Here is a 27,442-nt window from a genome sequence, read left to right as displayed (position 1 = left end):
TGGAAGTCTGTCAGTGCTGTGCAGGTGGCAACTGGCTTATTTAGCTTCTGAGTGGATAACTTTTTTTTTCCTATCATGGCTTGTGTTTCTGCAGTTGTAGAGCCTGTTCTGGTTACAGTGGAGCAGCAGTTAACAGAGTTTATGGGACATTGTTTCCAATTGCTGTGGTTTAAACATATGTACACCAGCATTGAGTTACTTCTGCCTGGAAATAAGCCACAGAGCTATATATAAAATATGTTTGAACTGGTGCAGTAATGTTGTTGGTATAAATAGAAGAAAGTGGTAGACCCAGGGCTTCCCTTCTTTACAGCTGATTCAAGAAGACTTCCCAGATACTCTATCTTCAGTGGAAAAGGCTGTGGAAGGTGGCTGAAAGCAACAGCAAAATGCCATATGGCATGCTTTCAGAGAAGAGTGTAAGTGTTGGGGTCTGGAGCACTGGCTTCCTGCTTGAAGATTGCTCAGCTCTTTTCTCTAATGGTGAAACATCTGTCAGAAATCCCATGGGATTCAGTTTGCAGCAACCTGGTGGCCCAACACCACAGAGTTTGGTCTGTGACAATCTTAGTTTTTTGTGACTTGCTGAGTTTGCTTGAACCGTCAGCTGTTTTCCTCCTCAAACTGTTAGACAGGTAGTCTGGGTACTTGTGGAGCTGCCTTGATCATCATGGTGTCACATTGTAGGGAGAAGTGATGTGGCATCATCTGTGGTTTCACACATTATCGAGATGCTGCTATCATCTTTTGAACCATGGGGAGTGTGCATAGGGCTTCTCCCAAGCAGTGCTTGTGACCATAACTCTTGCAATTTAGAATTAGTTTTCTGGTTCTTTGTTGAGATTGTTTAGTGCAAGTATTTGCTTGGTCAACTTGGCTGCCGTAGCAGATTGTGCCAATTTCTGTGTTCCTTTCTGTCACTAACAGATTTGTATCTCACCTAGAGGAAATGTAGGAAATTACCTCCATAGAAATAGCAGAAAGTACTGATAAGCACTGAGCAGCCTATTTTAGTATTTGCTCATGGATGATGTTAACTCCGTCTTTCAGCTCTAAGTACTTCTTTTTTCTTTGGCTAATTTTTAAACAGATCCTTCCACAGTATTGTCTAAGTGCTCTCTTGCAGGTATTAACCTGGAAGTATTGTCTTTCCTTAGACTGATGCAATTAGGAGAAGAGAGACAAGACTGTGTACATGTGGGACTGTGTACATTTTTGGGTTTCAGTGCTGCACAAACAATTCTACAGTCATTTCTTTCTGCATTTTTGTTTAAGAGTCCAAATCATCAGCTGTGTTCATTCAACTCTGGCAGCCCATCAGCTCTGTTTCATCCAACACCTCTTCTCCGGTCAGTGATGGGAATTGCAGCCTGGCTTCATGCAGGAGCTAGTTTTAGTGCAGGGGTGACAGTAAAACTTGTATCCAACAGTTGCCCACTCCCTCTCTGCCAGTGTACTGCAGCAGGGAGTGGACATGAGCTGCATAGAAGCTTTACAGTTCTCTTTTTAATGGAGAAAAATACAGTTTGACCAGGGTTAGCATGATGGCTCTGCACAAATGTCAGTCAACAGGGATGTTCTGTCGTGTGTTGCTTTGCTCTTTAAGTATTTGCCTGGTTATTATCTCCCTTGTTTGAACTGCAGAAACATACTTAATTCAGGTATTTCTGAGCTACATGTGTCACTCAAAGTTATTTCTTATCCAGACAGATTCTGCTAAATGCTTCTAAGTAGGTGAATGTGTCTAAAGCTGTTTACCAGGAAATTGGAAGGGTTGCCTCTCTGCTGAATACTGGAGTTCCATAATCTACTTTTGCATTCTGCTTTTTACAGCAATTTTTGCTAAGAACTAAAAATGTAAAGGCAGCAGTGCTTTGTGAAATGTCAAAGCAACAACAGTTGTATGCCTGGTTCTGGGACTTTCTGAATTTCTGAACAAGAGCAGTGAAAAAATAGTGGTTATTGCAAAGGTTTGCTTTCTTGAAATATGAGAGAAACCGCATGGTAACAAAACCAATGGTTTTAACAGTCTGTGGATAAAAATTGTTTCCTCTGAGTATGCTTTTACTTCCTCAGTTCTCACATTTGGTAATTCTACCAGTTACCCATACTCCTGAACCTAAATGCAAGCTAGAGAAGTCTTCTTTTACCAGAGCTACTCCCTCTTTTAGGGTTTTAAGGGACTTAGATGGCAGCATACTCCCTTTTTTTTTTCTGTTAAGTCACTTTAACAGCTACACAAATATGTCATCTTATGTTGGACTTCTATGCCCCTCGTTTACAGACTTTGTTTCCTTCAAAAAAATAAACTGAAAAGATGCTTGGGAAAAATCACAGGAAGAAGTGATTTAACAACAGAGTAAGTGAAGAATGAAAGCAAGTTGAATGAATGACTTAATGAATTTGTTAGGATTGCTTTATAGTTACCTTTATAACCTTTTGTCTCTGTGGTTTATTGTCTGATGGTGGTTTCCTCTGTGTTTGTGTGTGTGTGTGCACAGAAATGAGAGGATTGATGGTGTTTCTTGCTGCTGACTTACAGGAAGAGTATTCAGGTCTTTGGGATGCTGGGCCTAAACTGAATTTGGCATCTGCTGTGACTGTTGAATGATGATTGCTTCTCCCGGAACACCATTTAGCATCTTTGCAGCAGAAAGATGGCTCAATGGTGTGTACCTGAGTGAGCACACGTGGGTTTGCTGGAATTGTCTGTGCTGGTGGCTGAGCAGCAGGGGCAGTGATGGGGACACTGTGTTACAGGTGAAAAGCTTTCCCCTGTGCTGGAACAGGAGAGGAAGAGGCAGCAGGGTTGTTGAGAAGATTATGGAAGTCAGTGCTTGTGCTGTTCTCCAGTTTGCTTTCTCAGTCTTTGGCCCATGTTGCTATGTATCATTCCCCTGGGAGATGTGGTCTCCCTTCTGGCGGACAGGACAAATCTCTTGGGTCTCAATATGCATGTTCATAGACAGATGTGAAGAGCTTCTTAATTCCAAGATGCTGATAAAGACTATTCTGTAAGAAGCTTATTCTTTGGAGTAGAGGGCAGGGAAGAGTGCAGGAAGGGATTGCCTAGAGCTGGGCAGTGAGTGTTGGCAGGGGGCAGGCAGGAAGCTTGAATGTCTCCTTCTGTATATACTGGTTGGCTTGGGCAAAACAAAGAAATCTCTCATGCTTTCTTTTGATTAGTTTTCAACCATTCTTTAAAAATACTGTCCTTGGCCTCAAGTAGGAGTGAGGTATGGCAGTGGTGCAGCATGGTTTATGCAGTAGATAGCTGCTGAAATTTGGGAAGAAGTAAGATTATTCCCTGTTCTGTTGCTAATTTGTTGCATGTTCGAGACATTTAACCTCAGTGTTTGTGTGGTATTGCCACCTAGTCCTCTTGGTTGTAGATTGTATATTGCCAGCTGTGTGAGAGTTCATGTTGCTGCCTGCTGTAAGTACAGCAGGGCTTCGTGTTTGTTGGGACTTCTTGCAAGTATTGTGAAATAAATAATAAATAGTCAGACAATGTTTATGGAGAGATGGAACACTAATCTCTTTACCTCTTGCCTCTTCCATAGGGATAGTGTCTGTGTGATTAATGCTTTGCACTTGCTCCATCCTTCCTGTTGTATTTATTCCCATCTTAGCATCTTTTAAATCACTGATATGTAATTTTTAAACGTCATTTAAATCAGCTTACAACAAAACCATTTCCTCATTCCTGAGGATGCAAGTGTATACTTCCCCCCATAACATCACTGAAGTCTTAGGGACATGCATACATGGGAGGCCAAGGTGTCTTGTCCTGTTCATTCATTCAGGTGTTACAGTCAAGATCCTTCAGGTGACAGGAGGGGTGAACTCTCAGACCTCCTATGGCAGGACAGATACCTGCTCTGTGTAAGCAATCTGGGCATGAAAAGGTGGGGCTTTTACACAGAGAGAATCTCTTTAAGACACTACTTACAGTCTCTTTAAGACTTCCAACAACTGTGCCCTTCTCTAGAAGGAGTAGTTGCCTTCATGGCAATGTGAGGTGGGTAGGTAGGGATGAGATCTGGCAGTCAAAGACTTTTAGGGCAGAATGGCTGTGTAAATCACTGGTGAAGGATAAGAATTAATTGATTTGGCATGGGGTCATGGGTGAATAAAGAAATCACAAATGAATTATGTGCATTGCCTCAGGCAGGCTGATCAAAAGGCTTTTCTTCGTCCTGCATAGCTCTGTATGTTTCTACTCTTGGACTCAAGATGAACCACTAAGTTCCCCTCCAAGCCTTGTCAAACAGTTCACAGATCCGTTTATACCAAAAATAAGCCCCAGAGAAGAAATTAAGGGGAAGGAGATTGTAACATGATGCTTTTCTTGAAGTGCTGAGATGTGGCTTTCCTTCTGTGGTTCCCCTCAGCAGGGTTGCCTGTGGGGAAGGCTTTCTGCTCCCTCTCTTTCAGTCTGTCTTCCCTGTGTCCAAGTTTAGTTTGAGTGTATGCGTTGTTTATAGAGTTCAGCAGGAGGTGATTTAGGAGAGAACTCCTTGCCATGACGGTATCAGTGTTAGAAGTGCTGTGTTATGGCCCCTGTGTTTGCTTCAGAGTCAAAAATTATGTGGTGCTGCCACAGTTTCCTTGGAGTGTATTCCTGAGAAGCTGTGGACTTTTAACTATTGCCTGTTTGTATTTAGGAGCAGGCTCAGCTCAGGGTTGGGACCAAGAGGAGGGACTTCAGCAGAGCCACAGAGGGAGCAACCTTGCCAGCCATGCCCACATTCCTGTTTGGCTCTTTTCCTTTTTCTTGTCTCTTGCCTTTCGTGAGTGCTAAAGCCTGGGCAAAACAGAGGGGAAGGAGCCTTTCCTATCTGGGAAGTGATGATTAATGATGATGAACACTGACCCTTATGCTGAGAGAACCGTTTGTTCCTGCTTGATTTCAAACCCTTATATGAGTAACTGAAACTCTGCCCAAGGGAGCTATATTAGCCTTTTAATTTTTTTTTTCTTTTTTTGCTATTTCTTCTCACTGAAGCACTCTCTTTGCCTATATTCAGGCCCCTGTGCATGGATTTGGAGGAGACCAATATGTAAGACTGCCAGAAAGCCAGAAGTTGTGTCCACTGATCTCCACGGTTGGGACAGATTAGGGAAATGTTGCAAATTTGCATTTGTACCTAGAACTTGTATAGGTAGTTCTTGATGCAGGGAAAGGTGAATTGGCCTAATTTTCTACTACAAAGGAAAAAATCACTGGACACATTGCCTATGTGGGAGGGCAAAAGCATACCATGCTCACTTTCCTTATGAAAAAGTAATGCATACTTGCAAGTGGAAAAATCTGGTTCTTGTGAAGAAGTGATCCTGCAGAATCCCAGGTCCCAAGAGCTCAAGGAAGGACTTCTTTGAAGCCTGCCCACAGAGAGGTGTCTCTATTGTGTTCCATGGAGCTTAACTGCCTGTGAAGCTGGTCCAATAGACTCCATGTGCAGATGCTTAGTCTGGAGCAAGTCAGGATTGACTCTTTATGTACAGGAATACCTGTAACCTGTTTGATGTAATTTTTTCTTTTTACATTCATTTCATGCATTCATCACACAGTCTTCACAAACTTTGCTTACATTAACAAAAAGGAATTTCCCACATCAAAGTCAAAATGGCATCATGACAGCACTGACAACAGTGGACAATTTACACACACTTTTCCCCTGTCCCTTCACCATGATTTTTATCTCTGAAGCTCACATTTTCTGAATGTTTTGTGAAATCTCATGACAGTCTGAGTGGGTGTTGCTTTTACCGTGAGAATGGTGACTGAATGGTAGAAGGAGAAACTGCTATTTGTCATGGCTTTAGCCAGAGTTGGTAAGGGTACATGGACGTCTTCTCATCCCTGCAGTATTTAGGAAGAAATTGAACTTAGTGTGAGGGTGGGGAAGAGAAAACTGGTGATCCAGGCTGGTGTTAAATGAAGAAACAGAAGGTTATTGAATGATAGCTAGGTTGTGCTGTAGGAACTGGTAGGGAATTAACTTTCCACGTGTCCTGTTTGCAGGCTGCAAGAACACTTGCAGGTGTGTTCTGCTGCCAGTTCTAAGTTCCCTCACTATGGTTGCTGGTAGAGGCACTTTTAATAGCCTCCCACCCACTCCCTGGGGCTGTGCAATGGTATTTATGGCCTGCCTGGGACTGCCTTTCTTCAGGTGCATGAAGAAGAAGGCAGAGTGCAGATTCAGCACGTAGCCCCTGACAGCTGGGGCTGATGGGTCAGGAATGCAGCCCTGACAGCTGGAATTGGACTGGAAGCAGCCAGCACGGTGGGGAGGCCAGGAGGGGAGAGCAGGCAAGAGAGGCTCTGTGCAGAGATGGACAAATGCACGCACAGTGTGGGGGGACCTGGGTTGCTTGTGTTCTGTTTCTCCCACCTTCATCCCCGATTTGTTCTGTTTTTCCAACTCTCTGAATTATTTTTAATAAATGTGTGCATACCCCTGTTGCAACCCCTGTGCAACATGCCTGGCGGAGCCATTAGAGCTCAGGATCAACACTTCCATTGGAATACCTCCCCATCCCACCTCTGCATTTATGCAGTTTTACAAATATAATGGAATGCTTCCCATAACTCAGTGATTCAAAACCTTCCAACAAGTCAGTTTCTGCTCTTGCCACTCTTGTGCCAAGGAGTGCCATTCATAACTTATGTTGTGGGAGATTGTTTCCTGATGTTCTTAAAGTGGTTATCTTGAAATCAAATTGCATAGAGTTGGCAACTGCTTGTGTCATTCTATGATGTTCTGGTCAAGTATTTTTCTGTTTTGTTTTGCTTTGTGGGTTTTTTTTTTTCTCTTCCACTTTATTTATTTTAATTGGTTAATTGTGAGGGCTTGCTTCATTTTTCCAATGAATACTGCTTTAAAGTGGGCATTGGCTGGAAACGCCTTCAATGTCAGAGCACATCTGTGTAGTGGATTGCATGAGACCAGTTTCATGGTCTTGCAGTAGTTCCTGGAGGTTCAGTTGGGCAGTGGGTGTGAGTGTGCAATGGTAGCTGTGGGCAGGGCTTAGGAGGCTTACAGTGAAGAGAAATGGAGACTGCTCTGTCAGCCAGAGACCTCCTGAATGGGTCATGTGTTGGAGTTGGCTTGATCCTGTTGCCTTTTGCAGGTGGAATATTTTCGGTCTCCAGGCTTGTCAAGACATTACTCTTTCCTACGGCTGGTTGCTAAGGGAAGGAAGACTGGCTGGAGAAGATGGAGAGGATAGGAAAAACTCTTTAAAAACATATAAAATACATATATGTAAAAGAAATTTGAAAGTGCATATTCTATATGCATATACAAAAGTAAGGGAACACATTGGGTAGGTGAGGGGCAGAAACCAACTATGGACCTAAGTGGTTTTGTTGTTTGTGTGCTTTTGTAAGGCAAACACCTCCTGCAGTTAATTCCACTCACCCATCTTCAGCCCTTCCCCTGCCAGACCAACAATAAAAACCTGAACTGCCCCCCTCCCCCCGAAAAAAAAAATCAGACGGGGAACCTGGTCCAAAGCCAGACCTTTGCATGTTAAGCTGAAGTGCAAAATGAATATTTCACAGCTGTGTTATAAAGCCCTGAAATGAAGGCTTTGCAGTGGAAATGCTGACAGCCCCTTAAGTAGAACAGTATACTGTAATTAGTGCTCTGTGTTTTATGTGCCAAACAAAGCTCAGCAGAACTAAATGTAAAACTTCAAGCCTTTGTTTTTCTGCAGCAGTAACAGGACATCAGACAGTGTGTTCAGACGATGGATTAGTGCCTACAACGTGTGCACTGCTCCCAGGAGGTTGGACGTGCTTTTTCGTGGTGGGGCTCGGGGGCAGCAGCAGAGACGTACAAACAGGGCCAGCTGTGAGATTTGGCGCTCTGTATCAAATTTCACTTATGTAAGATAGACAGCTATTTCTTAAATGCTGACGCTGACAATGTACAGCAACATTTTCAGCATTTTCACGTATCGGATGCCAGAGTGCATTGATATGACTTTGCTGTATGCAGCATGGAAAACATGTTGGAGTGCATGCAGAGGTGCTGAAAACTCTGGGAGGAGTGTAGAGAGACAGACGTGCAAACCATGGTGCTGTTCTGGAGCTCAGGCCTGATGCTGGAGCTTCCTGTGTCAGTGTATTGGACCTAAGAGCGTCAGGGTCTCAAGTCTACCAGTAAAGGCTTTTTTTTTTTTTTTTTTTTTTTTTTTAAGGCAAAAGAATAGATGATTATACAGCCACTTCCCCTTGCAAGATTGTTACTTAGTTACAAATGATTACTTGATGTGCTAGGGAAGGCGTTTCAAAGTAACCCACATGGGTTCTGTATCTCAGGGATTTCTGCCTCCTTTGCTTTTTCAGGATCACGTGCCTTTGCACATACATTATTAATATGCCTACTTACAAGCAGGAGAGAGGGATGAGGGCAGGCACATTGTGCAGCGGACGGTAGATGAACTCTGATGGATGTCATGCTGACTCGATGCTGCTACTTAATTAAATGGATTCGAATGTTAACTGTGTTATACATGGGCCCATGGGAAGGCTTTTAGAATTGAACTTGTCTGCTTATGGACATTTACTGAAGTAGCCACTCTGGAGTGGACTGGAGTAGCTGTGCTGCAAGAGCTCTCTCTGAGGATGCTCTTGATCATAAATGCTCACAACAGCATGGAAAGAAAGGGGCATGTTGAAATTAAACTATTAATTCAAGAATAGGATTTCCCATTCCTTGGGGAGCAGACAGCACAGAATGAGGGGTAAGTTTCCAAATGCAAAGCAGCAGTAGTTCTTGTCTGTGACTTTGTTGAGCAGGGTGATCTCTTTGTTGCTCTCTGTAAATGATCTTAAATGTCAGAAAGGCAGACTGAGAGTAAGGTATTAATGGGGGAAAAATGGAAAACAAAACAAACCATATTATCCTGCTCTGTAAACACACACTGTGGACATGCCTGGAAAACTGCATGTGGTCTTGGTGTTTCCCCTCAGGAAGAACGTAGGGGATGTGGAAGGGGCTTCACAGAAGAACTGGTAAAGGATATGAAATGACTTTCAGGAGAGCCATAAAGTGACTTCAAGAAGACTCTTGTACGTGAAACACAGATGACTTGGGGTGATAGTATAGCTCCTTATGAAATCATGAACCACCTAAAGGGTGGATAGGGACTGACTGTTCACTGTCTGTTCCCATACAAAGATTGAGGTGCATCAAATAAAACTATTAGAAGTGAGGTTTAAAACAAATAATGAAAGATGGTTCATCTTGCGATATAGCAGATTGATGGAGCTACTTGCCAAAAGTATGTGGTGAATGCTAAGCTTTTGTACACAGAGGGGATAGGCTCATGGTAGAGAATTCTACTGAAATAAGTTAAAAATGGAGACTATCTATTTTGAGACTGGAAGACTGACAGGAGATGAGAAAGAATCAAATTTGTTTTCCTTGATCCTAAACTTTATCCATACATTTCTTTATACTCTTCTTTCTGACTTTCCTCCTTTGCTTTTGGCTGCAAATAGAAAAAGAAACTAGAGTTAGGTGTTGGTCTGTGATCCAAGGTGGCCAATCTTGTGAAGTCTGGAACAGACATATCTGCTTGCTGGACACAGTTTTCTCAGGCTGTAGCCTCCTGCCTAATGCTGTAGGTGCTGGGGTGTGTAGGCAACCCTGTACAGTAACATCAGTTTTCTCCCCTTTGTTGTAGTTTTGAGCACTGGAGAGTAGCACAGATCTTCTCAAATTCCTTGCTTTTTTATTTCTGTGCTTAAATAAATTGTACTTGTAGTGAACGATGAGATTTTGGGCCCAAAAGCGAATGAAGACAGCATAAGAAGGTAGGAGGTGAGATAATCAAGTCAGAAAACTCTGATTTCTTTAGCATATGAATATGGGGATGAGGAGCTGAAATACTGTTGAGCTTCTACTTAGTCTTTTGCTGGCCTGGGGAGAATGGTGAGGTGAGTGGCAGCAGGCTGTTATTCAGCCTATAGTCAAAACTCTTTGAGGGATGCCTGGTACCTAAAGCGTAAAGCTGGCTTTCTCTTGAAAACCTTTGTTTTGTTCTTTCTTTTAAGATGAAGGCAGACCACAGAAATCTGCTGGTGTGCAAAGAGGCACAGATACAGGAGCTCCTACCCTGCAGCAGGGGTTCAGCAGTGAAACAGTGCAGGTCAGGCAGGACTGTCAGTGTGATGAGATTGTCCCTTTTGGCACCCGTTCTGGTGGAAATTATTGCTGTGCTGGGTGTGTTTACTACTGCTTTCTAACAGAGTCCTGGCTCCATGTGCAGACCACACTGTTTGTCTCCTGTGCTGTGGCTTTGCAAGTGTAGATGGTCCCAAAAGAATGCAAATGATAGGAGAGAGGAAAGTTTTTGCAGGGGGATGAAGTTGGGCTGTTCCTTCAAGGATTTCTGTGTTGTCTTTATAGCATATGGAAGCAGTTGTTTGTGATAACTTCCTCAAAACAACAGAAAGAACTCACGCAAGTACAAAACTCACTCTGAGACCTGGGTGCAGCTGGTCAGACATCGAGTTTTCTGAAAAGCCAAACGAGGCTGGCTGGGATTGTTTGGCTTGTCTTCCTGAAAGGATTATGTGCACCTCAACAGGAAGGCAGAGATGGCACAGCTTCTTCCCCCAAGCACAGCTTTCCCCATGTGCTGTGTGGGACTGTGCCTGATGGAAGCAAGGGCTGCTCTCAGATATGCCCAGCTGCTGTGAATACCTGTTGGTACCTTGAGTCCTGCAATTCAGGACTCTGCTGGTTTGGTCCTACCTATCTGATGGTGTTGGGATTTGATGTGGAAGGAACAGGGTAAGGGATCTGCTTAGGCACAACAATTTCTTTACGTGCATTTGTGCAGTTACAAGTTACCAGATTTAAATTTAGGCCTGTAAAATGGTGGAATATCGTATTTTGCAAGACAGGTGTTAGCTGCACAAGTTTTGATGTCTAAGAGTGTATGTGGAGCCTCGAAATTTGAGTAAAAGTTGACCTTAAAGGAGTGGAGATGGCATGGTTTCAGATAGCAAAGTGGCAGTGCAAAATGAGCTGCAGAAGTGTTTTGTGTGTGGATCAGTTCAATAACTCTCACAAGTCGCACAGAGAACCTTGACTGAAAGTGCCAAATGCTATTAATAGAAGCCTCAAGATGAAGTAACAAATGCAACTTGTCAGCCTCCTCTCCTGCCTCTAATTTAGGTACAAATGACAGGTTTAATCTTGCAGTTGTTTCCAGGTTTGGATGAGGGTGTTGAGGTGACCCATTAGTTGCCTGTGAAGGCCTGAGCAAGCAGTGGCATGCCTGACAACTGTAGGATGCAAATTGGGCAAACACAGGAGCTATTGGTAATGAGCAGTGTCTCAGATCTGCAGGGGAACTCTCCAGGTCCTGTGGTTAGTTCAGATCAGACTTGGGGAGGTGTGCAAAATAATGTATTTCTGACTAAGATGTACTGACATACTACTTGGGAGAGTTGTATGAATGGCAGTGTTTATGGCTGTGTAGGACTGGGAGACTGCCCTTACCACAGGAGGAAGTGATAACTCCAGAAGTGGGATAATGGCAAACCTGTATCGAGCAATCAACCCTTTGCTGACAAATCTTAATTACAGATTAGCAAGTTAATGTGATTTTTCCCTAATCAACTATATTAAGAATTCCCTTGTTTAGCTGGCAAATTGAGAAAAATCCAGTTCATATTGTGTTGTTACCTACTGTTTTTTCTCTCTGAAATGTTTTTCATTCTCAAATTTTATGACAAAGGGAGTATCTCTTGCCCCTATGTCATTTAGTCTGGAAGCTGGTCAAGGGGAAAAAAAATTGTGGTGTATTATTGGCAAGTTGGTGGAAGTGGAGATCACAAGTCCCATAAGATCACATTTTAAATTTATATGCACTCCTTTTTGATGCAAGTTGGTTTTAATACTTGAGTATTATCAAGGGGAGGTGCTGCCTTTGGATAGGCTTTGTGGGGTTGCCCTTCAAGCTATTTATACTAGAAAGTTTTTGAAGTTAAGACTGGGAGCAAAAACGGGGAAGCCGTTTTTGGAAAGTTAGTCATGAATCTTTAGTCTAGAGACTGGTGTCTGTTTCTGTGGCACTTGGTCTGTCAATATAAGAGGTATGGCCTTGACAGTTGCCTTTTTCTAAAGGAACAAATGGTCTGTTGGAGACCAGAAGATACTCACTGGCAATAAAATAATTAGACTGGAAGACTGAGCTACTCCTTTTATGTCAAGCTATATGCTGACCATAGGAGAAAGACTTTTCACATCTTAGCATTGCCACAAAAAATCTCTTGGTGGAGCAGCAGGGGACCTCCACTGACTTTAGAGAGAGGGGAGGCTGGCATAAGAATGATTTTGGTATTGGTGAGGTGGGAGTGTCAAGATAAATCAGGTAATGCTCCTGTTTGGTTTATCTTCTTTTTAAAGACTTGGAGGGGTCAGACTGGGCTTTGGATGTGCAGCTAGATTGATCTAGTTGCCAGGGAAAGATGTTTTTGGTTTTGTTTTTTTCCCCTGAATTTTGTCTTCCTGTGGTTTTCCTCAGGCTGGCAAACAAAACAAACAGAAAGTAAAAAGTACAGCATGGTTTTCTGTTTTGGCCTTGAACAGGTACTTGCCATGCCAGGGCTGTCTGGAGGGAGGGAAATGGTGGGGAATGTCAGTGGACTAAGTAGGATGAGGGAGGAAGAAACTGTCCCCTCCAAGACAGGCTGCTGTAAAATCAGCTCAGGTGTGATATAAGACTGCACACTGAGAGGCTCAATAAATGTCCTTGCAGAGCAAAAACATACCTGTTGGTGAAAGTAGGTTACTGAATTGCTGCTGACCTTACATAGCCAAGGTCAAGCAGTGCCTTTTTGGATAGTGACAATTACAGCCAGACTGAGTTAAAGCCTGCACCAAGCAGTGTAATCACAGCATTGCTAAATTGATGTTTGCTGACAGCATCAAGTAATTGGTGCCTTATCTAGATGGAACTACTTGAATGGCACATGTCTCTTCCACTTCCTCCTTTGCTGTGAAGAATGCATTTTCTGTAGGAATTTAAACCTCTCCTAGTTTGGGAACTGCTGATATTAGCCAGAATCTCAGCAGCAGAAGCATTGAGTTCTTTCTGTGTATTTTTGAACTGCTTTAAAAACACATGTGTTTTGAAGAATTGTTAACTAGTCTGGAAGAGCAGATATCCTCCTGGCCTTCCCCACTCCTCTCCCCAACCCCTGCATTTTTGTTCCAATATTAAGTTGAAACAAAACTAGTTCCTTTTTTTTTATTAGTGGATTTATAAGTGCATTTTTAATTGCATGTTCTTACTTAACAAAAATTCGGTGGAGTTTTGTAAAAGCTGCGTTTTCAGAGATTCTCAATTTGCAAGGGAAGGGGACAATTTGGTGGTTTCTCATAATGTCTTTAAGTACCTGGGGTATATTATTAATAAGAGGGAAAAAAAGACCCAAGTTGTTCCAGAGATTGGAGTATGAAATCTTCCACTTTCCATGTCACTGTTTGAATGCAGGCCAGATTTGAACCCACTGAAAGCGTGGATGGCTCGTGTTAAGTGGCGGCACCTCAGCCCTGCTTTACCTGCTGTATGTGTGGGGTTACTTCTGGCCCCTTACCTAGCAGCCTGAGCCATGAGCTCGGTTTGTCCTTGTGTCTCACCCTGCAGCCAAACTCCTCGGGTCTGGTAAGGTGTGTGGCCAGGGCGGCGTGGGAAACCTGCCCCGCCCCTGCCTTTTGTGCTCCACTCCGTGTAAATGCAAGATGTTCGTCTTCAGGGCAGCTATTAAAGTCAGTAGTAATTATTACAATAGTAACTTCTTATGCTGTGTCCATGCCCCTAAGGCTTTAACCAAATATAACTTAGATGATGATAATTAAAAACAGAAGACTGTGACCCAGTAAAATCCTTGAGTTTGGCACAGACAGCAATGCTGAGGAAGAATGTATGCATTAAATATATAATAAATAAAATGAAGCTATGCAAATGTAAGGAAAAGAGAATAATTTTGTGTCGGTCAAAATAGCCCCAGGGCTGAGAACTGGTTTGTGCTCAGAGTCCTTTCATGCCACAAACCAGATTTTGTGCAGTGTAATCCCACTGCAGCATTTTGCTTTGGGGTAATCGCTGAATTCTGATGCTTTCTCTGCCAGGAAGTGTTCCCCAAAACATTGTGTCATCTTCATTTGTCACCCATCCTTCCCATTTTGTTTATTTTTTTTGCTTTTGTCAGCTTCTTACTACAGAGGCCTTTGTATCTTCCAAGTAGCTCTTCCCAGTTACATTTCTTTTATTTTCCTAAAAATAGTGGAGGTCTTTTCCTGAGGGGAGTGTGGGGACATTCAGATAACCATCTCTTTCAAGGATCACTGGTGTGCAGAAGGCTTGTGTACGTTTATGGTATTCTGTCTCACAACTCCTGGTAAGAGGTGCCCTTGACCACTAGTTGTGATTTCCTACTCAAGCACTGTAGGAAAACTGACTATTCAGTTCCTAGGAATACAAGGCTGGGACCAGGCTGAACCACCTGCTACTGGATGGAGGCAACAAAAAGAGTGGATCAACCTGAAAACAATTTTCAGGAAAGAGCCGAGCTCTAGGGTGTATTGTTCTTACTGGGAGGATGGGAATTGGTGGTCAGTGAATGTGCATCCCAGCTTTTCATCAGTACTATCTGCTGCTTGCAATCCCCTGTTTGAAATGCTCTGTCATAGAGAAAGTAATAAGTGGGTCAATAACTCTTTCTCTGGACCCCAGCAGTATTTTCCTATGCCTGTATTGAAAGTTGAATGGGGTTACTTTTGTACGTGGTGCTTCTCAATGGATTTCTAGGAACCAGGGAACCAGTGTGAACCAGATGATCAGCATCTTTGTTATGGGTCTATTTGAACTGCACTCAGATTTCATGGTATTTCCTGTTTTCTTTCTTTTCTTGTATGCTCTAGGTGATTTTGGAGAAGGTGTTGGGCATAACCGTGTCAGGAGGCAGAGGATTAGCCTGCGACCCCAGAACTGGCCTCGTTGCTTATCCAGCAGGGTGAGTCACTGACCACATTCCTCAAAGCTAAAATAAACCATGGCTGATGCGTTAACATAAAGATTCAGAGTATTTCCACTATCATCTTCTATAGGAAACCTATTTACTGCTCTTTAAACACCAGAGAATGATGAGACTAAGCACTGTTAATGTAATTGGCAAGGGAGAGGGGTTGCATTATCAAATTTTAATGAGATTGCTTTTAATGGAACTACTCTCATTTCTCTTGCTCTAAGCTGGGAGTTAAATACATTTTGTGGACTTTCCACTGTGTTCTGCAGTGTGATGAACATAAGCATAACTCAGTACGATTCTCAATCCAATAAATACCTAATGGAGTAAATGATGCTTTCAATTAATTGACAGAAGCCTTCTTGTAGATGCCCTGCAATTTATGACTTACCATGTTCCTCAGCCAAACGTGAGGAAGGATTTCAGGCTTACAGCTTGAATCTGCTTATATGTGGGTTCTTTGGAGTGAAACATATCTGTCAATTGTAGTCTAAGTTCAAATAGAGGTATCCAGAAGGAGACTAATGGAAAGCAAAAGAGCTACCTATAGTGGCATGGGTGAAGGCTGGAGAGGTCTGCTGTGCTGCAGGAATCAGTATGAGTTTGGCTCTCCTTTGAGCTTGTTCTCCTGGTCAGCAAGCTAAAAGAGCATACAGAGGGCTCTATCTCTAAGTTATATTCCATGGACGTACTCTTACGACATGGAAGCTGGAATTAGAAGACAAGAACTTCCACATTGATTCTAGATGATGTTTTCAAGGGTACAGTAAGTGTGCTAGCAGCATTTAAAGATTCTGTGTTTGTGGCTAAAATGAGAGATGGAGTCAGTGAAACTGGCTACAAATTTTTGCCTGTCCTGGTGATGTCCTAATTCACCAAATCACAGCATTGCTGTGGTTGCGGGAGCCTCTTGATGTCCTCTAGTCCAACCCTTGTGCTCAAGCAGGGTCGCCTCTAGCAGGTTGCCCAGGACTACGGCCAGACAGCTTTTGAATATCTCCAGAGACAGAAATGCCACCATACCTGGGCACCATGTTCCAGTGTTTGACTACTCTCACATTAATACAAACAAAATAAAAACATGAAAATAAAGTTTTTTAAATTTTTTTTTCCTTTGTGTTCAAATGGAATTTAATATGTTTTAATTTCTGCTTACTGCCTTTTTTCCTATCAGTGGACAGTCTGTTAATTGGCAGACAATTTGAGGTCCACATCAGTGTTCAACAGCATCTGTTATGCTTGAACTCTTTGGAGCCAGGCAAATATATTCTGATGTGTTTCTTCCTGTGTATCTTTTCTGATACTGTGTGTGTTCACATTTGAAGTTGACAAGGAAAGAGAGAAGAAAATGAGTGCAGTAAACAGGTATTTTGGGCTCTTGCATAGCTGAAGATAGGTTAGTTTTGTTAATAGCTATGTCCTTTGATGAGCATGCCTGACATTGATTTAATCAAGTGTGAGTACACCTGAGGTTTCTTTTGGCTAATTAAAAGGTTATGTGGTTCCTTAGGGCTTTACAGGGGAATTCCTGTCCTTACTTGTTGGTGGCAACATTTCATGGCCTGGGCAGGAATATACTAGATGTGTGTCCTAAAAGTTTAAAGGCTTTTATGACTTGCTGCTTTTGTGCCATGGCTGGCCTGTTTAGTGATACTGCTGTCATTTGCTGCAGTCAAGACAGTCTTGCGTTAACAATCTAATCATCTTGTTCAGTTTGCATTTCATTGGTTTTTGTGGGGTTTTTTAGTTTGGTTTTGTTGGTTTGTTCGTTTTCCATTCTGATTTCCAGTGAATGTCTATTGATTTGGAAGAATCCTGGCCTTTCTGTTAATTTTGTTTATTTTTGCTTCTATTTAAATTACACAGACCCGCAGAATAGGTAGGGCTGGAAGGGACCACACTGGGTCATTCAGTGCAAATTCCCTGCTCAAGCAGGGTCATCCTAGTGCACATGGCATGGGATTGCATTCAGATGGTTCTTGAATATCTCCAGTGAGGGAGACTCCACAGCCCCTCTGGGCAACCTGTTCTCTAAAGAACTGAACTGTCACCTGCACAGTAATGAAGCTTTTCCTCATATTCTGGTGGAACTTCCTGCACATCAGTTTCTGCCCTTTGCCTCTTGTCCTGTTGCTTGGCACCACTGAGCAGATACTGTTCAGTGGCTTCATCCTCTGACACCCTCCCTTCAGAGACTGATAGACATTGATGAGGTCCCCTCTCTGTCATCTCTTCTCGAGGCTGAACAGGCCCAGTTCCCTCAGCCTTTCCTCATAAGGGATGCTCCAGCTGCCCATTCATCCTCCTTGCCCTCCACTGGACTCACTCCAGAATCTCCATGACTCTCCTGTACTGAGGAGCCCAGAACTGAGCACAGTACTCCAGATATGCCCTCACCAGGGCTGAGCAGAGGGACAGGATCACCTCCCTGGACCTGCTGGCAGTGCTTTTCCTGGACACCCCAGGACACCCTTGGCCTTCTTGGTCACAAGGGCACTGCTGGCTCAGGGACACCTTGTTGTCCTCCAGAACCCCCAGGTCCCTCCTGGCAGAGCTGCTCTCCAGCAGGTCACCCCCAGCCTGTGCTGGTGCCTGAGGTTATTCCTGCCTTTCCAGAACCTTGCATTTGCCTTTGTTGGATTTCAAACAATTCTCCCCTGCCCATCTCTCCAACCTGCTGAGGTCCTTCTGAAGGGCTGCACAGCCCTCTGGGGTATCAGCCACTCCCAGCTTTGTGCCATCAGTGAGCTTGCTGAGGAGGGATCTGCTCCTTCATCCAAGTCACTGATGAACAAGTTAACACTGGGGCTGGTACTGAACCTTGGGGGACACTGCTGGTGACAGTGGTCTGACCAGACCCTGTGACAGTGATTATCACCATCAGGGTTCCATTGCTCTGCCAGAACTGTGCATTTACTGGACAGCAAACCACTTATGTGAGTCTGATGTAGCAGCCTGGGTGTGGCTCATGCAGTTGTTTTGTGACCTGTCCATGCAACTTGGTCATCCTCAATTGTACTCCAGTGCTTTCCCCCATCCCACTGCTTGTGTACAGAGGTTTTGCAATGCTGGCATGCAGATGCTGTGCTCCTCCAGTCCTACCCCTAAAAGCTGAATTTACGTAACAACACCATATTTTCCTAAGAACACTTTCAACATACCTAGATTGATTTGGTTGAGATCAAAACAGTTGCCCCAGGCATTGTGACTTCATCCACATCAGGTACACAAGCAGCTATGTGAATGAGGACTTGAGCAGCAGCAGCTCTGGCATTCTTTGAGCATGGTCGTTATTTGGGTCTCTGGTTTGCCTAAAATATATATATAATTTTTTTTTAATTATTGGTTTTTCTGAATTTTCTCTTTCTGGGAGTTTCTGAGTCTCTTGGGAAGTTTCTTAAACTGATGAAAGAAGTAATTCCCAATGCAACAAAATTCATTCCAACTCCACTATGCTGCCAAAGAGCTGAGTGCTACATTGTTTTTTCTTTTTCTTCCCAATGTCTTTTGCACATATTATCCTTTCTCTGCTTTGACCCTAATGAGGCTCCCTCTCTGGCAGTGTGAGACAGCAGCTGTGCTGATCCTGGTATGTTTTGGTGGAATGCTTGTGTTACAGGAGATCTTTTCTTCATGTCAGTGGTAAAGGGCTAAAGGCACTGAGTGCTGCAGGTATTCCAGTCTACCACTGATGTGAAGCTGTTGTCTTGGGAGGTAAGACAATATAAGAGAGAAAATTGTATCCTCTGCAAAGGTCTTGCATCTGCTGCCTGCATTCACCTGGTTTTACATTGTTGAGGGAAACAAACCCAAAGCTGCTTAATCTTGGATCTCTGTTTGGGTTTTGCAGTAACAAAATTGTTCTTGTGAGAGGAGTAAGAGGGGGTACAGAAATCTACAAAATGTTTTACCTCTTATGGTAGGACCAATGCTCTGATCTTCTTTTGTTTTAATTCCCCTGCTTTGTATTTTCCCTGCTCTTCTCAGTTTATTCTCTTCTGAGGTTTTTTGGTTTTTTTGTTGTGAGTTTGGGTTTTTTTGGGTTTTTTTTTCCCCAGTAGCTAGTTGGGGCTCTGTTTCCTAGAAACAAGAAGAGAAACAAAACGAAGAAAATCCTCTGAGGATGACTAACATTAAAAAAGGGAAAAAGGCTGTGTGAAATGTCTATCATTTAAATTCTAGACCAGCTGCTATAGCTTTAGTCAGCTTATCTGGTTTTGGTGTTTTGCTTACTGTTGTTTTTTAAGCCTTGTGGGTTGGTGTGACTGGTTGATTGATTTTACTTCTCATTGTTCTTCTGTTCTTGGCTCTCAGCTGATCTGATAGTTGGTTGAGAACCTGATCTTCAGGTGAGGCACTTGCTGCTTGAGGAAGCATCCTGTGCTTTTTCTTCTGAGGAGCAGGAAGGTAGCACTTTGTGCCTTTAGTGTGCAATGCCTTTTAAACACTATGCTGTTATGCTCTGGTCAGCTTAAGCACCCCTCTAGTTCTGCTCATCAATTTGGAGCCACTCTGATAGATTTAAGGTATTTCTTATATTAGTGTTCCTTGCTGGGAAGGCTTGTATTTGATATATAGCACATGTGCTGAGTTGTTCAATCTCAACCTACGTATTCTTTTCTCATTTCAGCTCTTGCATAATTCTTTATGTACAGCAGCTCCTACTAAAGGCAGATACGGGTTTAATATAGTGAATGCTCTCTGACACACAGTGAAATGAGTTTCTCTGGCTTTATCTCAGAAATTGCTGTAGACAGTAGAGGCACAGGCCCCTGGCTAGCTCTGTGTGTGTGCAGTACATTTGCTGAACACATGATTTGGATGCCCCTGTATTCTGTCCCATTTCAGAATGGATCATCCTTATTTGTAGATAGGAAGGGAGGGACAATAGAAGATGGATGATCCAAGTTAAAATGAAGATACTGAGTCTTTCTTCCTGCTACTTTTTGCTCCATGATCTGATTGAAGAGTTACTTGTTCCTTCTTCAGCTTTATCACCTTGGGGTTTTTGTATGTTTGTTTTGTTTTGGCAATAGGACAAGTAATATTCCAAAGTAAATGTGAGTATGAATGTTCAAATCAGAAAACTGCACAATTGTCTCAGTCAAATTTTATTTTACTGCAGTTGTGCTGTGCATGCTGCATGTCAGTTCAGCAACCTCATGTGCCTGCACTGCAGCAACATCCAGCCCCAGTCTCAGCTCTTTTCACTGTGTCTTTCCCTGTTGCACCCCTCATCCTCTGATTTGCAGTATGGAGTGGAAGCCACTTAACTCTGTCAGCCCTTCTGAGTCATATCCCTCCTGGCTGTCAGGTCCTGCACTGACAGGCAGTGATGATGGTCTCTACCACAGCAAAGGGAGGAAGGGGATGAACAGGAAATGAGTGAATTGGTTTTAATCCAGGGGCCTGCTTAACACATGTGTGGCTGTCTCACATAGCTGAGTGGTAAATCCCTGTGGAAGCTGAAAGAATGAAGATTTTTCTTTTCTAGAAGTGTTTGTTGGTTTGCTCTCAAATACCTCTTTCCAGTTCCAGTAGATAGGCTGTAAGGTTGAGTGGTTTCCAGCCCATACACATGTGGAGTCTCCTGGAAAGTTTTAGTCATAATTTTCCATCATTATACAGATAGATTACTGCACAGGGTTATAAATTATTAGCTTAGAATGATTCCCCTTTACTTTAACCTGTATATAACTCACAATGGAAGAGTAACATTTAGGATAAACATTGCATAACTTGACCAGGTATGATGTTGCCTCACTCCTTTTTTCTTCCTTGAAGTGGAGGGTTTTGGTCGGTTAGGTACAGTAACAAACTGTGAGAGGCAAATCTAACAGGTGACTGATGGTGAATGAGGCAAAATTCTATTCTCAGCTGGGATCTTTCCAAGACTTATGACCATTTTGTCCAGGGTAGAATTAGTGGCGACATGGACAATGAAAGCCTAATTTTTAAGATTACAAATATTCCCGCTTTATTTCAGTGCCTGTTTTTATTAACTAATTGATCTCATTCCTTGGGTGCCACAATGGTAGCTGAGTTTAGAAAACTCTAGGTGCGCAGAAGGAATCCTTTATTCCTTGTAGAGCCAGTACAGGGTACATGAGCAGTTTGAACAAAGTTCTACTGCTCTGTGCAGGTACAGTTCTTCACTGATTTTTGCTTAGCATAAACACTAATGCCATTGGGCTGTATCCCAAATGCAGCCTGAATTGGTACAGGGATTTTGAAATACTTGAGCTGCTGGGGTTGCTAGTAGACAAATCCACTTCTGCTGGTGCTGCCTCCTTCAAGTTTACTTACCAAAAGCTCTGAAGGAGAAGCTATGCACTTTCTTTTTATGTCCTTTTGTAAAGGAGAATCCTGTGGCATTGTAAAGATGTAGAAACCTATCATAAAATGAAGAAAAATTCTTGTGTCTGGTTTAAAGCAAATATCAGTATCTTGGGTCACATCAGAGGCAGCTTGCTTTGTCGTCTTTGAAACAGGACAGTTGTGTTTCAAGAGTTAGACCTCTTTCCCCTCCTCATCTCCCAGGAATCTGGAGTGTTGTTAATACATTTCTTCTGTGAGGCTACTGTGCTTAACATGCCATCTGGGAAGATTTTCCAGCTGGCACAATTGTGGTGATGGGCTCAGAGATGAAGATAAGAAAATCCCCTTAAGTGAGATCATTAAATATAATTAGAATCTGTACTGCAGATTGGTTTGAGTTGGGCCATTACAACCAAACCAAACAAAATTTTCTGTCAAAAGTGAACTAGGCTGGGTTTCAAAAAGATGTGTCCAAAAAGATGATGAAAAATAACTAAACCCTTCCTTCCCTTCCCCAGCAGTAGCAGATTTCTCAGAAAGAAGCAGGGATACTTTGTCAAGTCTCCCTGTCTTAAATACCCACTGAAGAGAAAGGAATATATCTGTACTGAGGCCTGAAGACTTGAGGTGTAAAATATTTCATTCATTACTTCCCTTTATTAATGTAGATGATGAGGAAGGAAGGGTATAGCTGAAGAAGTAGCTGACAAGAAGAAGGGTGGGCTGAAGAAGGCTGATGAAGTCTTAGTTTCTGGCAAGAGAGCGAAGTCTGCACTTGGGACAAAAGAATCCTTTGCAACAGTGCTTTATTTTCAGGCCAAATAATGGTAACTGGTGTTTTAATTATCAGAGATGGATTTAAGGGGGCTATGGCCTCTCCTCTGCTCTCTTGCAGTTGACCCATGACATTCACAATTAACAGTCATGCAGTCTGGAGCAATTGCCCTCTTCAAATGTAGGTAGCAGCTGGATCCAGTTCTGAATCCCCATCATTGCACTTGAGATAGAAAAGGTCCTACCTGCTGGAGTAGGGGCAGTCTTTTCTGTGTGAGCTGCTTCCACAGGAAACAGGAATTTCTACATTGGTTTTTTTCTTGGTCTCCCTTTTTGTGAGTACTGGAGATTCTTCCACGTTGAATCCATGTCTTTAATAAAACTGCACCTAAAAAGTAGAATTGTTTGCTCAACAGTTGTGTATAGATCAATTCAGCTGTAACCTTGTTTGGTTTGGCAGAAGAGAAGACAAATAAGCAAAAGAAACAGTACTAGCAATCACCTGGATCTGTAGGCAAACTCTCCTGGTGTAAGTTTTTACCAGAATTGGAGTCAAAGCTGTTAAATTGATTTTCAGGCAATTTTCATCAGCCAGTCCCCCAGTGTGTGTGTGGAGCAGCTTTTCATCTCTTGTGTAATTAATTAAAGTTCTTTACCTTTGACAACCAGTAGAGGACATAACATTTGGTAGATTCTTAAATAATGAGGTAGCTGTGGAGCTTCAGACCTACAGCAAGCCTGTTGCCCAGCAGAGAAGGGAGAAAAATAGGACAAAACTTCAAAATAACTGGGCAGAAAGACTTCTTACTAAACAGGAGGGAGACTGTCAAGAAGTCAAAAGATGTGCCAAAAGTACTGCAGCATTCATTAAAGATCGCAGCACTGGGGTGCTGTCAGACAGCTGGGGGATGTGTTGGGAGCTGAGCTGCTGAGTCTGAGAGTTCAACTGCTGGGTGGGGAGTTGGTTAATGCCATCTTTGCCAGCTGTGGAGTAGCTCTTGTGGTGTACGGTGGGAATCCTGTGGAATGCTTGGCTTCAGACCTTGTGTGACTTCTATGTTGTGTCACTCTTGGTATTGAAACACGAGTCAGGGCAGTGCTGATGTTTGGTGTTGCCAGGTCCCTTTGAGGCAAGCTAGTGTTGTGCTGTACACAGAGTGCTGTTTTCCTGCACACAGAGCTTCTGGGTACTTGTCCCAAGTGCCATTTGCTAATCCAGCCTTCAGGTTACAAGGAGGTGAGTCGCTGTTCTGTAGCCAGCCTCTACAGCTTGGGACAAATAGAGGTGTAACGTGATGCTTTATTCTGCAGTTACTATTTGAGGATCTGGCATCAGCAATAGGTCTGATATGGCATCATCCTTCAAGCCTCCAGGTACCAACGTATCTGTTTATTCCCCATCTTTCAAGAGAAACCATGTCATATGAGCCCTTTCTCCCAAAAAATTCTTTGTGACCCCACTCTGTCTGGGATCAGCCTGTGCTCATCCATGCTTTTGAAATTCCTCCTTTCTGTCAGGCACCTAGAAAAGGCTGGACTTTGCAGCTGAGCTCAGTGTAGGAGCATGTTGCTGCATCCCCATCTGGCTACAGAGCCTCCTATCCCAGAAGGAACACAATCTGTGCCTCCTCTTGCAACCTTTCCAGTGACTGCACTCAGGGGTGAATCAAAGTTGAAGTCTGGTGACCCTTGGTAGAAGTTTGCTGCTGTTTATAAAAAAAACCAACGCAAGCCAGAAAACCTCAACCAAAAGCCACAAGAAGTTGTGTCTTGCTTAGACTGCCAGATGGTTTTTGATATCTAGATTGAATTGAGAATTTTTCAAGGGAATGGTCCAACTGAAATGAAACATTTTGGAATGTGTTTCACAAATTTGTTCACAAGAAAACTGTATAGAAAGGGAATATTTAAGAGGAGGCAAATGCTTTTACCCAGAAGGAACAGCCTGAGGATCTCCTTAGGATGTGGGAACCCTGCTTCGAGTTGAGCAGAAAACAGTTCAGTTCAGAAGTGAGCTGATAACTCTATTCTTCCTTCCCATTCTCACCTTCAAATTTGCAGGGTTGGGTCCAAGAAAGTCATAGTATTGGGTTGGAAAGGAACCTTTAGAGGCCATCTAGTCTAACCCACCCTGCAGTGAACAGGGACATCTTCAATTCAACTAGTTTGTTCATCTGTCACTCCTCTGGACAACTTGTTCCAGTGCTTCACCACATTACTTTTTTTAAACAATTTCTAATTTGAATCCATTCTCTTTTAACTTAAAGTCATCCCCTCCATTTAGTACTACAACAGTAGTAGGTTGCTAAAAAGTTTGTCCCCATCTTTCTTGTAAGTCACTGTTAAGTATTGAAAAGCCACAGTAAGGTCTTCTGGAGCCTTTTCTTCTCCAGGCTCAGCTCTCAACTTGCCCTCATATGAGAGGTGTTCCAGTCCTCTGGTCATTTTTGTGGTTCTTCTCTGGACCTGCCCTGACAGGTCCATGTCTTTCCTGTCGTGAGGATTCCATAACTGGATGCAGTACATCAGGTGGCGTCTCAGCAGAAGTGTGTTGTTCTGTATTCTTTATGTTGCTCTATATTTGGAATGATACTGAGGATTTATCCAAAGGACAGGAAGACTTCTCTGAAAAAAGCCAGCAATAGGGAAGAGCCAGTGTATTGTAGGGCATGGGGAACAGACTTTTCTCTATATTTTTAGTCTATCATAGGACTGGCTGGTAGAGAAAATCGCTTTGTTTCTCTCAGCTTGCACCCTTCCCTAAAAATAAAAGCAATTCTTTTCTTTTTTTTTTTTTTGCCTTACAGATAATAGGAGTTGGGTATTAAATAATGACTATACTAAAAAAAGGAAGAAAAAAGAAGGGGTAATGTGAAAGATGCTGTGTTGTACATCAGTCCTTACCTGTGCTAGTTTGGACAGTCTTCTCCCTAGATGGGGCATGAGCTCAGCTGACACTGCGGTACATGTGCACACAGAAAGTTAAGGACATGATTACATGATTATGGCAAAAACCACCAGATGCTACTGACTCCACTTCTTCTGTGTCTTTGTTTTCACCTGTTCAAAGTGCTGAGTAAGCTTGGTTCTTAGAGAGAGGAGAGCAAAATGGGCCAGTGGTTTGTAGAAGGTTTGTAGAAGGAAATGGGATGGAGTTCATGTAAGCATTTTTTCAGTGGTGTATTTTACATTTTCCTTCTTTTTTTTTTTTTTTTGGAACATCAGAATGCTTTTAAATGCAAATTCTTTGATTACTGATTACCGTTGGACTCTGACCCTTCAGTACCACAGAATGACACACAATTGTGTTAACCATAAGCAACTTTTGGGCTTAACTGATGGTGAGGTTGGGGATGGTTTTTCGTGTAAAAATGAGTTGCAGGACCCTTATTATGGGCTAAAGAAGGCTCCTTGTTTGCACTGTCTGTGTAGGCAGTGTGCATGTGCTCTTCCCACCAGTGATGAAAAGCCTTGGACAGGGATTTGGTTCTGTATGTGATGCTGCAGTAGTGTGGAGTTGGGTACTGTGGGGAGGGCAAGTAGTTAGGTAGCTTCTGTCTCACACAGCTGGTGTGGCAGGTCCAGGCACTGCCTGTGCAATGTTTCTTGGGGGCCAAAAGTATTAGCTGGATCCTCAAGGTGATTTATGTTAGTGTGGATTCTTGCTGTTGCCAAAAAGGTTAGTGATGAAGAAAGTGAGAGCAGGGAAGTGGAAATGCTTTTATCTTTGCAAGGCTGCAATGAAAATTCTTGTGTACAGCAAAAACAATTAACTGCCCTTGAAATCTCCCTGTGCTGGATTCCCAAGGCTGTGAACGGGGAAAGGTAGCGCTTTTTGGAGGAGTCCAAGCCTGCTGCTGTTTGGGTTGCCTGACAAACTGTATTAAGGAAAACTACATAGTACATGCTTCTTATTGCTGCCAACCTAGTTCCAGGACAAATATTCCAGTTCCCTCAACAGGAAAGTGTCATCATGCCTGTCACAATAGCTACAGCAGTTGCTGTTTTAATGATTGTATTGGACATAGCTGATTTTACCTGCCTTAAGAGAAACCCTGACTGTTCTCAATCCTTGAGTGTGTCAATTGGATTTTTAAATTGGGAGGCAAGCTGGTAATAATCCCATGTAGATGGCTGATTTGTTACTTTGTGCTTTGATCTCATTAACCAGCATGTGAACTAAAGGGAAGTTATTATTTAAAAGAAAAATAGGGTGGGGGAGGAGGAGGCAGGGGAAGCAGTCCCACGGTGAGTGTCATAAACTTGCAGTTTATGTGCAAAGAAATGGAAGCAAGAGAATAAGCATGACTGCTTTATTTAATAACGGAGCTAAACACTGAGGTAGAACTCTGCAAGTGGGAAGCTTTCACAGGTGTGGGAAGCTATTGCTTGCTAGTGAATAGAGGAGTATTGCAAAGTTCTCAATACCTTAGCTATTTTGGAACATGTAGGCCTTTACTCAGCTTGAAGCTCTGCAGCCTGCTGGGGTTTGCCCATTAGCTGAGAAAGGAAAGGGGTGGCAGAGAGACCAGTGCCTGTGTACCTGCAGGTAGCAGCCTGCTCTCTGCTCTACCTGCTCTGGATCTCTCCAGTTACACATCCTAGCAACCAGTGCCTTGGTGCAGCAACACCACTGGCCTGTGAGCCAAGTCCTGAGCTTGCATAAGAGCAAGGAGGGGGGGTAGTGGGGACTGAATAGCAAAGTCTGGGATGAAAATGAGATACCAGCCGCCTCAACCGGGCTCCACCCTTTCTAAGAATCTCAAAACAGGCACTGTGTCTCCTGGCAACCTTGAGACAAATCACAGAGTTTAACTTAAAAGAAGTACATGCAGTCCAAAGGACATACCCCCTCACCAGGTGTGAACAACACTCATTTTCCTCTTTCTGGAAGACCTGGCACTGTAGATGGTCTTGGGTTTCACTCAGTGTCAGAAGGCAATGAGTTAAAGGTGAAAGAGCATCGTGTTAGGATGTTAGCTAAGAAGTGCCAAGAAATATGGTGTATTTTGTTTATTGTAAGCATGCCCTGACTATTGCTTAGGAACCAGTTGTAGGACTTGGCTCCCTCCCTGCTGCAGTGGAAGATGTGCCCTGCAATGCATGCACACAACAGTGGCCTGTTGTGCACCTGAAAGTGGTTCTTTCAGCTGGCAACCAAAGACAGAGCTGATACTTTCTTGCCTTTGGACTCAGTTGTTATACTTCCTAATACTTTTTAGGAAGTACTCTTACATTGGACTCTATCCTGACAACATTTCTCTTAGACAGGAGATGTAGATATACAAG

The 27,442-nt window shown here is 43.0% G+C and overlaps 1 protein-coding gene across 5 annotated transcripts in view; it reads left to right on the top strand.

Moving 5' to 3' along the window:
* MAPKBP1 (mitogen-activated protein kinase binding protein 1) overlaps positions 1–27,442 on the top strand; it is a 101,676-nt gene that overhangs the window by 13,815 nt on the left and 60,419 nt on the right. For all 5 annotated transcript variants that reach the window (XM_033062140.1, XM_033062142.1, XM_033062141.1 and 2 more), the window contains exon 3: positions 14,958–15,049. In XM_033062140.1, the coding sequence (XP_032918031.1) occupies positions 14,958–15,049 (92 nt within the window). The remainder of the gene's footprint in view (positions 1–14,957; positions 15,050–27,442) is intronic.

This window comes from Catharus ustulatus, chromosome 6, assembly GCF_009819885.2.
Source record: "Catharus ustulatus isolate bCatUst1 chromosome 6, bCatUst1.pri.v2, whole genome shotgun sequence".
Taxonomy (NCBI): domain Eukaryota; kingdom Metazoa; phylum Chordata; class Aves; order Passeriformes; family Turdidae; genus Catharus; species Catharus ustulatus.
Note: the sequence above shows the minus strand (reverse complement) of the source record. Positions and strands in the feature narration are given on the sequence as shown.